The sequence below is a fragment of the Neopsephotus bourkii genome, unplaced genomic scaffold (assembly GCF_033783945.1).
Source record: "Neopsephotus bourkii isolate Nb327-2 ecotype Australia unplaced genomic scaffold, CSIRO-AGI_Nbou_v1 NB_357, whole genome shotgun sequence".
In the NCBI taxonomy this organism is placed as follows: domain Eukaryota; kingdom Metazoa; phylum Chordata; class Aves; order Psittaciformes; family Psittacidae; genus Neopsephotus; species Neopsephotus bourkii.
The window spans coordinates 1,291,628-1,307,071 of record NW_026900863.1 but is presented as its reverse complement, the minus strand read 5'-3'; the positions used below and the strand labels follow the sequence as shown (position 1 = coordinate 1,307,071).

The 15,444-nt window shown below is 41.9% G+C and overlaps 1 protein-coding gene across 2 annotated transcripts in view; it reads left to right on the top strand.

Moving 5' to 3' along the window:
• Positions 1 to 797: 797 nt before the first annotated feature.
• Positions 798 to 15,444, top strand: part of DOCK2 (dedicator of cytokinesis 2) — a 173,508-nt gene continuing 158,861 nt past the window's right edge. Inside the window, exons 1-3 of one of the 2 annotated variants that reach the window (XM_061348426.1) lie at positions 798 to 1,249; positions 9,436 to 9,519; positions 12,297 to 12,337. In XM_061348426.1, the coding sequence (XP_061204410.1) occupies positions 1,210 to 1,249; positions 9,436 to 9,519; positions 12,297 to 12,337 (165 nt within the window). In that variant the 5' untranslated portion in view covers positions 798 to 1,209. The remainder of the gene's footprint in view (positions 1,250 to 9,435; positions 9,520 to 12,296; positions 12,338 to 15,444) is intronic. The other variant, XM_061348425.1, reaches the window with a different exon arrangement.

The following is a 15,444-nucleotide window of genomic DNA, read 5'->3' as shown; positions in this document are numbered from 1 at the left end:
AATCTGTGTGTGTGCCTTGCCATAATAACAACTTGTTACTGGATGAAGCAGGTGAAGCTCTGCATTGACAACAAGGTGCAACGACTGAGGCTGACCAAATGCCTTCTATCACAATCAAGGTCAAGATTGGGTTGGCCTCTTGTGTTTGCCACCAAGAAGAACCTTTAGCTCTGCTGTTGGCTGCAACCCAGCAGGCATGGAGTGGTGGGGACACATGCCATGCCAGACCTTGATGTGAAGGATGGCCTCCCCTGTTATCAGAGAGCCATACAGGAGAAAAAAGGGGCAGGCCCAGCAGCCTGTAGTTGGCATATGGTGGAAATACGATCTAGCCCAAATCCCCTGCTCAAGAATCCAAAAGATATATAAAACAAAAAGGGGGAGATGTGGAGACAGTGTTCTCACAGGAGATTGGATAAATGGTACATAAACTCTGCATAATCCTGAAAGATACAGCAAGGCCATGAGAGGCCTGAGGAAGCTTAAGCAAGCAAGGTAAGAAGAAGCTGAAATTCACCGAGTTAATGAGAACTGTGGACTGTTGGCAAGCTTTTGGGGTTGAGTTCTCACACCTGTGCTTAACCAATTATATGTTAGTCACTAAGGGCCTTCAAGACATGTATCGAATGACAATATGCCAAATCAGTGTAAGTGCATGTAAGAAATAGTATATAAGGAGTTAAGGCTTTGTAATAAATGGCTTTTGTCTGATCATATTGGTCTCTGACTGGGTCCATATATTTTCTGCGGCAACAGTGCAAGAAGTAAGGCCCCTGTGATGTTTCAGAGCTGAACTTGCCAATGTCTAGGGACTGTTGGTGTAACTGGGCTTTGCATGCAGCAGCCTTCCAGCTCAGAGCTGAAGATCAGTGGTGGTGCAGGCACAGGCTGGTGGTTTTCATTCCCTTTTGCTTGCTTATGTGTTACTGCCAGTATCGTGCAGCAGCAACACCCAGTTTGGGATTCCCCTCCCCCATAACACTGGGGTATGAGATCTTGTGTTGAGAAAAGAGGAAGGAAGCTCAGCTCAGAACAGCAAATCTCGCAGCACCCTCGCAGCTGCCTCAGCCTGCTGCTAGTCCTGAGTGGCAGCAGCTGGGAAAGGGATCTTCTTCCAGTGTCTTTGTTCCTTATCTTGAAGTCTGTGTCCTATAAACCTTGGTTCCCTTGGTGGGGGGCATCCTTCAGAGTCTCACGGATTCATGTACAATGGCAAGATGGAGCAAGACAGACAAGAAGAGTGGCGTGGGTATGTAACTGGGTGAACTGCCATTTGAGTGTTGTCTTCAGAACTTCTGAACAGGATGTGGGCAGGTGTTTGCTGTAGCGTGAGGACTGAACACTCTGTTTTACCATGGTACCTTCGTTAAGATGATCCATTTTTTACAAAGTTGTGATCTTTCAGACGTAATGGTGAGCAGTACATGAGTGCCAGCGGTTTTGCTCTCACAGGAATGCAGCTTTCCCCACCTTGGTGTTTTAGAGCAGATTGGGTATTGTGTATAACACAGCAGCTAGAAGGAAGGGGCAGCAAATACAGGGGGAGACAGTTGCTTCTGAGATTGTCACTTAATGTTAGAGAGGAACCTATAATGAGTTGGCAAGTCATACTTTTTGGAAGGAAAGTCATCTTCCAGCATCAGTTTATCTTAAAATGAATGATGTTCACTTGCATAAAGGACTAAATTGGGTTGTTGGTTTTTTTTTTTTAAAAAAGGCCTTAAAATTAGGATTCAGCTGAAGTACTTGAAGAAATGAAATTAACTACAGGTTTTCAGTACAGAAGACCGTCTTGTACTACTTGTGTTTTATTTTACCTACTAGTGCAGTTATAAATGTGGAATCTCCAAATTCTTCTAGAAGACACTTGTTATTTTAAGGAGGCCATGTTGTGAAACACATTAAAAACAGAAGACCCAACTAGCTTCATGAAATAAAATGAACCATCAAGGAATCGGTAAGAGGAAAAGAATGCCTTCCTGTTCAGCTTCAGCGTGCAGCAGTGGCAGAACTGCAAAATGGAAGTAGCCTGTTCTGGTGGCAGTTTGTATTGCAAAATAAAGGGTGCCGATATTTTCTCTTTCAGTTTTGCAAATAGCAGAAAGTACTAAATTTTTCTCTTGTTTTTCTGAAAGCTGCTGATTTGGGAGACTGACTGCATTTGTTGTCTGTGGTATCTCTATCCTATGTATGTGATGGATGTTAACTCACATATGGATGGAAGTTCTAGGTACACATCAGTTATTTCTGGGAATAATATAAGCTTTGCTTACAGCAGCCTCTTACAAGGAGCATTTTGGGTCTGGGTGTTTCCTGCCATTACAAAGAAAGCTTGCTGCAGTTGTACAATCACTGTTAACATTATGGAGGCCAAATAACCTGACTTGATGTTCAGTGTACTATGGGCTAGGGACTTTATTGCACCTATGCCTTCAGTAGACTAATGTACCAGGTGTGAGGAGGCCCTGGCTGTGATCTGCCACTTGCTCAGCAGGCAGCTGGTGCGTTTTGCTTGCAGCGAAGTTCTGACTCTTTGGAACTTTGCAGCTGATGTGATCACTGAGTGGACAAAAAGCCAGTATGATACAGAAGACTCCATTGTGTTTGGAAGGTGCAGCAAACCACACATAATAAAAACAACCTTGTGAAACAGGTTACTTCATCCACTGATGCCAGTCCTGTGAAGTTTATTTTCATGATACTACAGGGTGGTTGGATAGAACAATTTTTCGTAATCAGAATATGCAGTTCTGTATAGCACTAGTCTTTGCTACCTGTGATATAAGAATATTTCAAAATCATACACCTTTTAACTGAGTCACTCAGCATGAGCACTTAATGGATAAAATAAGATCAGATAACAGACTGTAACATTTAATTGTAGTAGCTTGATACTGTTAAGCTTAAAGCACCATACAGACAACACAAATGCAGGAGGTTTTAAAAACTCTGGGCTAGGTTTTCTTGGACCAGTGCTCCTCTTCAAATGCTGTCAGCTCTAACAACTCTGGCACTCGTTTTAAGAGGATGTACTACATGTGGCTAATAGGGTGACCCCAGTGCAGCCCCTAGTCTATACAGGTACTGCTTTCTGAAACATGGTCTGTACAAATATTGCTTCTCCTTCTCTCACCTGTCTCCCTAATCAGACAGTTGTTACCTTCAGTCAGGTTCTTTAGGTTTACAACAGAGACTGGAATCATAAGTCTCTTACAACTCCTGTTGTGCCAAAGACATGGATTACTCGTGTCAGTCACCTCACTGAACACCCTTCAGTCTGTTGCATCATGTGGATGAGGAGTCCTGAGATGGGATATTTCCAGGTGCCAACACAGTGGCCTGTAACTTGTGTACCGGGTGTTAGAACTAACTGAAAGACTAACCTGCTGTTCCAGAAGCATTTGAGACATCAGAGATAGTTTTGTGTCGGGAAGAATGTAGATAAGGGCAAGATAAAACTCCATGGGGGGGGGGGGGGGGGGGGGAGGGGAGAGATTTATTCATTTGCAAGTTTAAAAATTTCATTTCCTGCTGCAAATTAAGGAGTCACCACTTGACCTACTGTTGAGATGAGCTCAAGGAAACAAACCGCCACCGTCTGACTAAAAGAAATCTGCAGAGCATGCAGTTAATGAGAAGGGATTAGGGAGTGCACCAAATAGGAAATGCTGCAACTGATTATATGTATATTAAGGAACTTTACTAGTGTTTCAAAGGAGACAACAAGCGTATCAAAGCTTTGGTACTGATGAGTTTAAGCTGCTGTAGAGACAACACAAATACAGGTGTTGATTAATAAACTTGAAAAAAGCTTTGATAAATTTCCTTTAATAGGTAAAGGAAATGATGTAATCCAGCTTGTGATGCAGCAGATGGACTTCTGCCTTACAGCCTGATAATTCTCAAAGATGATACTTTTTCGTCTGTGAACAGGTAAACCTGGTCAGCCATGAAGTCACTTGGTCACGAAGTCCAGAACAAAGTCTGCATAGACTTGTCTGTGCAGGGCTAGTAATGGGCCAATGAGATTAGGCCTGCTTCTCATAGAGATAATTCCATAAGTCTTATGGCTGTGAGGCTAAGGGTAAATACATTTAGCTGGCACATATGAGATCTTAAGCATTTCAAAGCTGGAAAATAACAGCAGTTCAACACTGCCACATTTGCTTTGAGTATACATTACCTCTACTGTAGTTACCATAGGTGTTACAGATGGTTGCACTACTCTACAAATTGTTTTAGATGTTTTCTCCATGTCTGTTGAACTGATTCCTGAAGAGTAGGCATGACAGTGGGAACTCCAAAACATGGAATCACATTTCTATTGCAGGTCATGGGGGAGGCGTGGCACTGTGGTGGGGTTTCCTTCTGCTGTGCTAGGCTACAAGCACCTGTGTGACATTGATGTAAAAGGGGATCTGTGCAAGCTGTGTCACTGTGTGGCAACAGTACACTTGTTGTCTCTCTGCTCACCCTACGTAGGTCTGTTTCCTAGGTTAAGGAAGGTTTTTTTGCTGTTATATATTGTATTATAAGACTTGTCATACTTGTATGTAAAAAGAAAAAAAGTCATAATTGCAGCAATGTCTGTGGCTTACAGACATTGTCGATTTGAAGCCTACATTGTGGGGAGGAGAGGAGGGGGTGAGTTCTTTGTAGCAAAGCATATGCTCAGCCTGAGAGCCAAGAGCTGTGATTGGCTGGTCTGCTTTCATCTGCTGAAGACCTCTGAAGATGATTCGGCATCTCTGAAATAAGACAAGGTTGAGCTGTAAGGGAGGCAGAGCTTTGTTCAGGATAGGTTGCCTACTCCATAAAATGCAACCCTTGAACCCCACAGACAGTTGGGAAACAAAGAAAGGGGAACTTAAGTAGGATGAAAACAAGCTGCGAAAGGAATCTTTTAATCCACTGTTTTTCATGAAAGGAAAAAGCACAGTTAAATACTCTTCATGAAGATCAGATTTCTAAGGAAAAGAACCATGTTACTATGTTTTATAAAAAGGTAAGGGGTCAGGAGCAGTATTGTCATATAACTAGTCGGGTGCGTTAGAACTTCCTGGTTCTTATAATCCATGCTGGCTTTATTGTGCTTAAGAAGGAAAATAAGTAGCTCAAGTCAGCTAAAACCTCCATCTGGCCCCAAGATTAAGCACAAGAAGAAATCTATATTCAACTACAACCTGAGCTAACAGCTTCCCACCCAAGAAATTAAGAGTTACCCTTTGCTGAGTGTAATAAATGAATTCAGCCTTTACCCCACCTTGAGTTTTGATCCATTCTGACTTGTGAAATAGTCATCAGAAGTGCGTCACTGTCATGTTCATTATAGTAGGTGGCTCTTTAAGAGTTACAATACCTGCAATACAGATTTTATAGGTTTCTTTCCAGAAGTCAAGAAATCCTTTTAATCCTGTTAGGACTGCATGCTACCTTCAGGTGAAGCTTGTCAGTGTTCTTGCTGAGTGATTTAACCCTGTTTTAATGAGAAGAAAATGATAACAGAAAGAATTGACCTGTAAGGAAACATTACTACTCAAGAACAGGATTCTTCCTGAGGCTATTCATTGGAGGTGTTTGAATATGCAAAACTCTTAATGAGTTATAACATAGAAATCATTCCATATACTCCTCCTATTATGGTAAAGTGAAAGGAAGAGCTGGTTCAGCAAAGCTACACCTCAGCAATGTTGTTTCTAATTCTCTTTAAGTGGAAGGGTGTAAAGTAGCCAAGGAGAGCATCGTGAAATGTAGCTTATTACTACAATGTGAGTCTCAAAAATATAAAGAAAAGGGTAGGGTCTTCACATGAAGGAAAACAGGCAGAAAAGACGGGTAGGAAGATTAGGGTAATGAACAGCTTCAGTGTTACAAGTCTGTGGGATTTTCTTAACTCACCATTCCCATCTTGCAGTAGTTTACAGTTTAATCATGTAAATACCATGCATGTGGGGTTTTAAAGTATGTAAATACTGAGGAAATCTAGATTTTTAAGGAAGGGATTCTGCTACCTGGATTCTAGTGAGGTTTTTAGAGAGTTTGGTGTGTGACTCTTACCGGTAAGGTACAAAGTATGATTTTTATTCCACTTTCCCCTTTTCCCCACTTCTCATCTTCTAAAAGGAAGGTGTATAATTTAAATTACACAATGTTAACTGTGCTTTTTTGCTCAGTGTGTGGTTGTTTGAATTTAGTTCTTAACTCGTAGCAGGAATCTTCCTCTGAACACTATGAGACTGTTTCATTTACCTTGTATCTTCTGAAATGCCCTCTACAGGTTTTTCACTACTCCACTTTGGAAAACATGTACATACCTGTGTGGCTTAATGAAACAGGCTTCATAGCCACACCTGTAGTGACCAGCATTCATGCGTCTGTATACTGTGGGAGTGATGTGTGTCTGGCAGCTCTGGCTTTAATAGATACGTTGGAATGAAATGCAAACAGGAGTTTTCTTTAACGTTCATAGTCCTTTTTTTTTTTGCTGCTGGGATGGGCACAGGTAGCTGTCTTCACTTGTGCTCTGGATGGCTGAATGCAAGAGTGGTAGCAGAATCGGACACAGAAGCTCTTTAGAGTAACTGTCTTTACAAGAGGTCTTATTTGCCTGAACAAGAACACTTCCATCTTCCTGAGCTGTAATTCAAATCCTGCTTTTGCTTTAGTGTATTTCAGTTTGGACAATCCTTTCTGGCATTTCTTTAGGCTTTTGTTCTGAAGTAATATTGTTGAGGTGTGCTGGCTTCCAGCTCAGCTCCTGAGGGAGCTAAGCCAAACCCCTAGAATCAAAGCGGGGTTTGCACTAGGGTTTTTGGTTTCTGTGTGGTGCATGTGTGTCCTCCTGTAAAATTACCACTGAAGTTATGGGGACAAATTTGCTAACTCTATTCTCAATGAACTGTGAAGTCCATATTTAGGAAGATTGTCTTAAAGGTCGTTTTCTTGGGCATTGTCTATGCCATTCTGGGAGAATGTGACAGCATCTGTGGACAGATACAGTATTGATGAGAACACCTTAGTCTGATACTGGCTGCTGGGTATATGCTGTCATATGCTGTCAAGTCTCTCCTGCTGATCTTACTGACATGGTGTCAGTTGTTCCTCAGGACAGTAATTGCTACTGGGGTTTAGAGTAAATGCTAGGGTCTTCAAGCAGGCCACCTTCTGCTCCTTGAGGATACTGTCCCACTTTGTGTTTATGGCTGAGATATGAGATGCCAAGGAGTGGAGAACTCTGGTGGTTAATTCTGGGGTGATAGCTGCAGTGTAAGAGAGTCACTGTTTGTAAAGGAAGTGGTATCAGTTGCAGCTGACAGGAGATGTAACTGGATGGAATAGTCAAATTTTGACTCACAGTTGATAATTCAAAAATTAGCAGATGTGATAGTCAAGCTGTCTGGTGCTGTAGATCATACAACTGGATGTAAGCTGGTGGTATTAATATAGAGTTTTTTGCAGTGGCATATGGGAGACAATTTCTTACAATAACATGTCTGGAAAGGTCTATAGCTTAAAACTGTGTAAAAGAATCTGTGAAACTCATCCTACCAAACAATCCAAAATCTACAGTCAAGTCTTTCTCAAGTTTCCACTTACTCATTTAGAAGTCTGAGCTGATAGAGCCACTTCCCTTGTTTTTAAATTAAGGCTTTAAATGAAGGCTTTACATGCAATGTGAATATATGGCTCGGTGAGTTGCATCCGTATTTTGAGGTCAATACACCTGGAAGTAGAGCAGCTTATCTTTTGAAATATAAAGTAGCTGCTAGTCAACAGTGATCTTCATCTGTATGGACCCTTCAGGAAAATAGGAAGAGCACTCGCACGCTCCCCAAGCGCTCTGGTGGAAATATCTCATGAAATATGGGAGGCTTGTTTGCCATCTTCCAGTTCTTGAAATCTGTGTCAAGACGAACGAAAGGAAGCTGGTCAGAATATAGCCACATGTCCACCATACAAATCTATACTGAAATTCACATTTGTGTTGAGCTAAGGCAGTTCTCTGGATCACTGAGGAGGCAGCTTCAAGATTCTCTTGAATCTGGACATCAGAGCCTCACTTTTCAGTTAATTTTTCTTTTTCTCTTTCTTTTTTTCCTTCCTCCCCATTACGCTTAATGATTGAAGCCCTGCTCTGCCCAGTCAGGAGGAGACACTGGTGGGAAGGTCAACAAAAATAGCAACTTATTTTTGGTCAATTAAGCCTCTTAATTAAATCTGGAATTCCTTCTAATTTCTGTCCAAGAAATATAATAAATATAATGATGGCAAAAGAAATTAGAAACCCGATTTATGGAACTCGAACAAGTGAAGAGGGTGGATCTGATTAGCTCTACCCTCCTATTTGAGACATTTTTATGAAAGGCAATTGGATTTGAGATTTTAAGCATAATTTAAACTAAAATGAGTCACTAGTATACATTTTGGCCTAACAGAAATGAATATCATATTTTAGAAGCCAGGGGGGACAGGTGAGCAAAAGGTGTGTAGGAATATACTGAAGGCAGGCCCACTGTTATGTAAGTTTGAATGCTCTGTGTCTGTGGATTGGGACACTGTGAGGAGAAAAGGAAGCAAACTGCTGTCTCTGCTGAACAACAGAGGTCATGTTTACCAGCCAGTGTGCTGTTCCTACCTGGATAATTTAGTCATGGCTTCAGGCTTACTCATTTGATTCAGTTTCCTTGTGTGATGCTACCTTCAATAACCACTTCTACTCTGTGATGCTCCTGTAAAAGTCTATAACCATGCCCATGAAGAGAAAATACACAGAAACAAATGCTTAGCAGAGCAGCCCACGTCCGGTAGCACTGGAGTGTAAGAGCTAGTAAAGAAACTGATGTTCTTGAAATCTCCCTGAAGCATGTCTGTTTCCTAACCACATACAGATAAGCTTCTGATTAGAACACTTTTGAAATCCACTGCTCCTGTGATCTTTTCAGAGTGATTAAGTGCAGAAGATGATGAAACTTTCTGCTTGTTTCCATATGAAACACAGTTTCATGTTAAGATGAAACATCAAAACCCAGGAAAGAACTCAGTAAATTCAGTTTCTGTATGCATGTTTGTGCCCCTTCTCACCAGTGTAGCCATAAATTCCTGTAAACTCTGCACTGGACTAACAATTCTCCAGCACAATCAACATGTATATATTGAAGACCTGCATCTAAATAGGTGCTCTTAAATCCTGTGCAGAGTGGTTATAAATAACAGTTTGTTTTATGTGTATGCAGATTTGTTTGTTTTCAGCATTGTCTTTGCATTTTCATAAGAATAAAGATTTAGTAATGGTAACAGATGAAACTTCTGGATAGAATTATGAGTCCCTTTGTTTGTACTAGCGTATTGGAATCTTAGTCACATTGTGTGGTTTTCAGTTTAATTCCCATTTACAGCTGTATTGAAAAACATTTTTTTCATCCTTTAATTTTTCAGCTATATACAATTTCAAAGGCACAGGAGTACCACAACTGACTTTACAGATTGGTGACGTGGTCCATATCTTGGAGTCCTGTGAAGGTAAGTCAGTTGTCTCCAGGAGATAGGTATTTGAATAACTTAACCCTTTTACTTCTTAGCAATTCTCCGTGTTGCATAAATAGTTGTCTAATGTTCTTATTTATATTGGTGGTGGTGTATTTTGAGGAAGAACCTATTCCTTTCTGGAGAGCCTAAATCAGAAATGTTGCAGTACATGTGCTTTTTTTGGGAAGCTGTTCATGTATGAGGAAGGCATCGAGTGTGAAGTTCATGCAGCTGTAGTATACCTGATGGGAGTTACAGTAGGTTTGATTGATGTTTTAATAGAGTTCATTTTTGTCTCTAAACCAAATATTTGTTGCTAGGAGATATTCAGCACCCTGATCATCCTTTAGCACAAGATGGAAATGTGGTATGTTGAAGTAGTCTGTAGGTCAGCATGATCAAACATTTCTGAAAAGCATCCAGCGTACAGAAAGTGCTAAACAACAGAAGTCCAAGTTATGCATGACAGATAGCCAATATGCTGATCCAGACTTACGTAGCTTTGTACATTTGTGAAGCTGAATTCACTGCTGATACTGTAGTGCTAGTGTATTCCTCCACAAGGATTGGAGCTATACTTTCACAATGTTACTGAATTCTTTGCCATGTCTGCCCCAGCTACTGAAGTTCTTATTAGTATAAAACAATAGGTTGCAATTATTACTAACTCAACAGGTGTCTGCAAATGTCCACTGTAATAGGGATTCATTTTCAATCTGCAGTGATGTGCTTGACTAAGCAAGAGTTAAAAAAAATTAATTATGAAGTACTTCAAGCTTTGCAAAATATATTGTAAAATCATCAATGTACTTGTGCTTTCTGTCAGTGCTATCTTATTAACTGTAGTTACGTTAAAAGAGACAGGCCAGCTTCTGCACTATGCACTTACAGAGAGCTTGGTACTGAAAGGCACTTCTGAGCCCAGCCCATTTCATTTCACAGAGCTCTAGGTTGTTTTGCATGGAAACAACAAAATGTTAGAGAGAAAAGCATCTGAGGAACCATACTTTCCATGTTTTGGAGAGCAGAAGCATGTTTTTTTCCTCTTTTGTTTCTAAGAGAAATTCAGTATCTCAAAGTATCAGTGAAAATACTGATGCCACTCACTAGATGCTTAGTCAATATATGCATCTCTGTCATGAGTAATATTTGTGTCCTCTCCTAAAAATGAAAAGTCTGCATAAATCTGTAAGCCTCCATTCTAAACATTTTGGCTAAGAAAGAATACATTGGTTATCCAGAAACCTCCTCATCCCTGTTGTCTCTGTGAATGGCAGAAGCAACATTCCAGATTTCTGTCTCCTGTGGTACCTTTGTTGTCACCCCAGCCTAGCAAGTTGAGTGGTGAACTTGTGGTGGCTTTTTATCCAAAAGTCCTTTCTAAATCTTCTGCCCTTTACATGCACTGTCACAGCTTGCATTATGCGATACATTTGCCAGTGAAGAAGTAGATTCTTTAAGCATTGTGCCAGTAAGTTGTTTTTTATCAGATATCTTAAGAAACATGCTGCCAGCTGCAGCTGAAGAGTAACCAACAGTAACAGGTTTTTCCTACGCTCATTTTTCATGCTATTTTGTTTTGCATGCACAGAATATGCCCAGGCATACATGTGCAGTAACAAGTGGGATTAAATAGATTTGACACACTTGGATGTAAATTGGAGACTATGTACAAGTAATTCAGTTTGAGAAGTAAGTAGGAATTTTATTGATGAGAAGATAGTGGGGAAAAAATATCCCAGTGCTGAGGAAAAAGTCCGGAGTCTGTTTTTGAGGTCAGTGATTCTCCTGAGTCTTGCAACATTGCCTTTCTCACAGGACTGCTCTGGGTTTGGGATTTCTTTCTTTGTGTTTTGGTTGCACAGCTGAAATACCTGTTAGAAATGGAGAGAGAGAAAAGGTAATTATCTGTTCATGAAACTATACCAGAAAATGTATGCTTTTCATCATAAAATGCTTGCTTTGGATGAAATAGAAGAAACATTCAGCAGAGTTGAATACCTTTGCTACGTTTCATGATTGAGTGTGTGCACACTGGATGTGGCTTCTGCTATAATTTAGTAAGGGTGAACTCTTTATGTTCTTTTTAGATGTTTATTCTGACCACTGGGGCATAGATGGAACAAAGCCTGAGCTAGTACTGCAATGCTGCACTCTTTTCTTTCAGAAGGGGTTCCTAGTTATGAATGGAGAAGGGGCCCCATAATAGTCCTTCATTTTCTTGGAGTTCTGTCTTGAACTTTACAGTAGGAGTAACTTTTGAGTTAAGTCCAAAAGCTGTAATTCCTTATGGCAGAAAGATGGCCTGTCCTTACATTCAGGGTAGCTGAATGTATACTACCATGTACTGTGTTGGATTAATAGGGCACCTAGAGCACAATTGGAAGAGTTTGATGGGCTATCCAGTATAATGAGTGATCTTGGTTAAGAGACATATGTGTGTGTGTGTTTATTATATATTGCACCACAAAACAGCTTATCCTATCTTTTTTTTAATGTGAGTGTGTAGGTATTATAATCTGTGTAAGACTGTCTGTGCTTACTATGCAAGACTTGAAATAGACCATATAATAATACTTGATAATGTGCAAGTCATGCTCAGTATGCTTCCTGATACTTGATTTGCTTTCATCCATGTAGTTTTGAACTAACTATTAATTTTTAACATCCTATGCTAGATAGTTCTTATATGAAACAAACCTTGTGATTTTCTAATATACTTTTGCATACATGTGTTCTGTCATACTAAGTGCACTCTTTCTTCTTTTTAGGTTGGTACAAGGGTTATCTAGTAAGACATAAAGGATCAGAGGTAAGATCATGCTGTTCATTCCTATGAGACTATTTTTAAGGAATTAACCCGTGAAGGTTTTTATTAGTATCTCTTGTCAGATAGTCCTCTTGTGATCTCTGAAGTGAGCTCTTTCCTGACAAATAGAATGGTCAGAGTTTGTCCTGGACAATGTTGGTAAATACTAGAAAGACTGGGAGGAGCAGATCAGTGAAGACTATTACTGTGCCTTCAGGTTAACACACTGAGGAAGACATCATTTGAAATAACTTTTTGAGTGAATTTGCTCCTACATGTGTTTGGTTCTGCCCTTTTTTCTAAGGATCCTTTAGGCTATATGCAATATGAACAACTCCCATGAGACTTAAATTCTTAAATACAAGTAAAAAACCATATTAATAAAAAAGTCTGTACTCCTATTTCTAAATATGGAAAAGCCACAAATGAATCATTTCTACCTTGTGTAGGATGACGCCTGACTTAAGTAGCAAGAAAATTACTTTTTAGTTTCAAATGCACTTTTCTAGAAGAGAAGCATTTCTTTTGAAACTTGCTCTTAGTACCAGGTTCTTTTAGGGTGCAGCCCTGCAAAGGCATTGCAAGTTAGAGACTCAGACCTACATTACAGTAAAAATGTTTGGTGGAAGTCACATCTCTAGCCTGGAAAAAAAGATGTACAAAACCTTCACAATCCCTTAACATGTGGTATCTGGGGAGCAAAGGGACCACTGCTGGCAGAGAATATGCATCAGAAGAAATCAGAATAGTCTTTCTTTTGCATTTCCTCTTTTTCTTATGCTGTATTCAGTGGCTTGCAGGGACTAACAATAACTTGCATTGACTTCGACTAAATAATTTGTGTCCATTTTCAAACTGCATGTGACAGTAGAATATTCTAATTTCCTTTTGGAAGTATTAGATGCTTGATTTACTGTTTTATTTCATTGCTCAATGACTGCACATCCTAAAAGACAGAGGAATGAATAACTGTGATCTCCAGACTTCTGCCTGTTTCTCATGTTCTATGAGCTCCAATACGACTGCACAGAAATAGAAGCAAGCAAATAAGGTGAACTAGCTCACCAAAACTGAGGGGGGAGACAGGCTAGTCATAGAGGAATTCACCATAAGTTCTTGATGCAATGTAGTATTTTAGTGGAAGCTACACAAAGGAGTTATCAGCTGCCTGATCTGCAATACTTGAGGGTGGGTATGAGAGAATAGGTCCCCATTCTGTGCAGTACAACTGTGTTTTAAATACTCCTTTGACATTTCTTTTGGCTCAAAATGCTATAGTTGTTTAATTAAAATTTGTATTTTAATAGCCTAAAATTTAATCTAAAACTGAAAAGGTTTAACCCCACCCAGACAGCTTGTTACCCACTCCCCCCCTTTCTTGCCCTCCCCCTACTCATGGAGAGACGGAGAGGAGAATCAGAAAGAATGCAACTCCCACGGGTTGAGATAAGAACAGATTAGTAACTAAGGTATAACACAAATCACTCCTGCTACCACTAATAATAGTAATGATAAAGGAAATAACAAGGGAAGAGAATACAATACCCCATGACCAGGTGACCGATAACTCGCCCCCCCCAGCCCGACCAAGCACCGACCCATACCTCCTCCAACCCTGCAGTCCCAGCCGGGTAACTCCATTACATCCCGGGCATGACGTGCTGTGGTATGGAATACCTCTTTGGTCAGTTTGGGTCAGGTGTCCTGTCTCTGCTTCCTCCCAGCTTCTCTCCTCCCTGGCAGAGCATGAGGCCCACAAAGTCCTTGGCCAAACCAAAACATCATTGTTTTTCAGCTCTGTTCCCAGCTGAAAGTCAAAACACAGCACTGCACCAGCTACCAAGAAAGAGAAAAATGACTGCTACTGCTAAACCCAGGACATTATCCACCCCTTATTCCATACCATTCACATCATGCTCAGATCCTACGTTTTCAATATACCATCACCCTTATCTAAGTGCACTCTCATCCTAGTGCATGGACCAGTCCCTATAAAGCTGTTGAGTCCATCTTCTCCATGATGTCAGGCTCCATCTCTTGTAAGTCTTCCAGAGCAGGAGAGGCTGTGTGCAGTGTTCACACACATGAATAACCTGGGCAGTAGTGTCCATTGCTAGGTCCACCCCTCGATCATGAGTCCATCTCTATGTTGCACCTCTGCTCTGGTGGCCTTAAGGGTCATGGGCCCACCAGGCTCAAAATAATTCACTATCCTTCCATCTCCAATGTTTCCAAAGCACTGGAGGGGCCCAGTGAACTAGATACTTGCCCATACTGTCCCACATGCCCTGCCACTCATGGCTGTCCACCCTTGGGGGAAACCTCTTTGTCCTCCCATATTGTTGTCTAACCCCAGACAAGACCCAAACCCGACTCTGCTTAAATTTTGGGATCAGACACAATGGTGGTGGGTAAAACACACTCTGCATGTGTGCCAACATAGTGAACACCATCACAGTCAGCAGGCAGGTCCCAAGGGTACCCAAAGGCCATTCGAAACCTCCAGAACTCTCAAACGATGCTGCTGTACTTGTCCCTGGGGCTGGTGTAGCTGCTGTGCTTGCCGGCTCTCCCACCACCAGCTTCTCTTTTCCTGAGCCCAGCTCTTCCTCCTCTGCCTTGCTGGGAAATGCTGCGGGGCCTCCTGCGTCCTCCTGGGGCTCGGCGGGCGGCTTCCGGGGAATGCTCTCGGACGCCGCGGGGCTGGGCTCGGCCGCGGGGCTCGGCTCCTCCACTGCCTCCTCCCGCTGCTTGGCAGCCGCCTCCTCCCGCTCCTCGGCAGCCGCCTCCTCCCGCTCCTCGACCGCCCCGACCTCCTCCACCGGCAGCCGCTCCCTACCGGCCTCCGGCCCCGCTCCCGCTTGGTCCCCGGGGCCGCTCTCCCGGGCCGCTTCAGCAGCCGCCGGCTCCCGGGGCTGCTCCCCCTCGGCTTCCCAGAGCCTTACACAGAGGGAGGCGAGGGCGAGGCCCAGGACGGTGAGGAGCAGCCGGACGGCCAGGGACCAGTCCACGGCCACGTCCGTCCCGCCCTGTTGCTGGAGCCCGCCCGTATTACAAGTCATTGCCATAAAGTACAGTGAGACAGGAACCATAGCCCAAGCCCCACACTT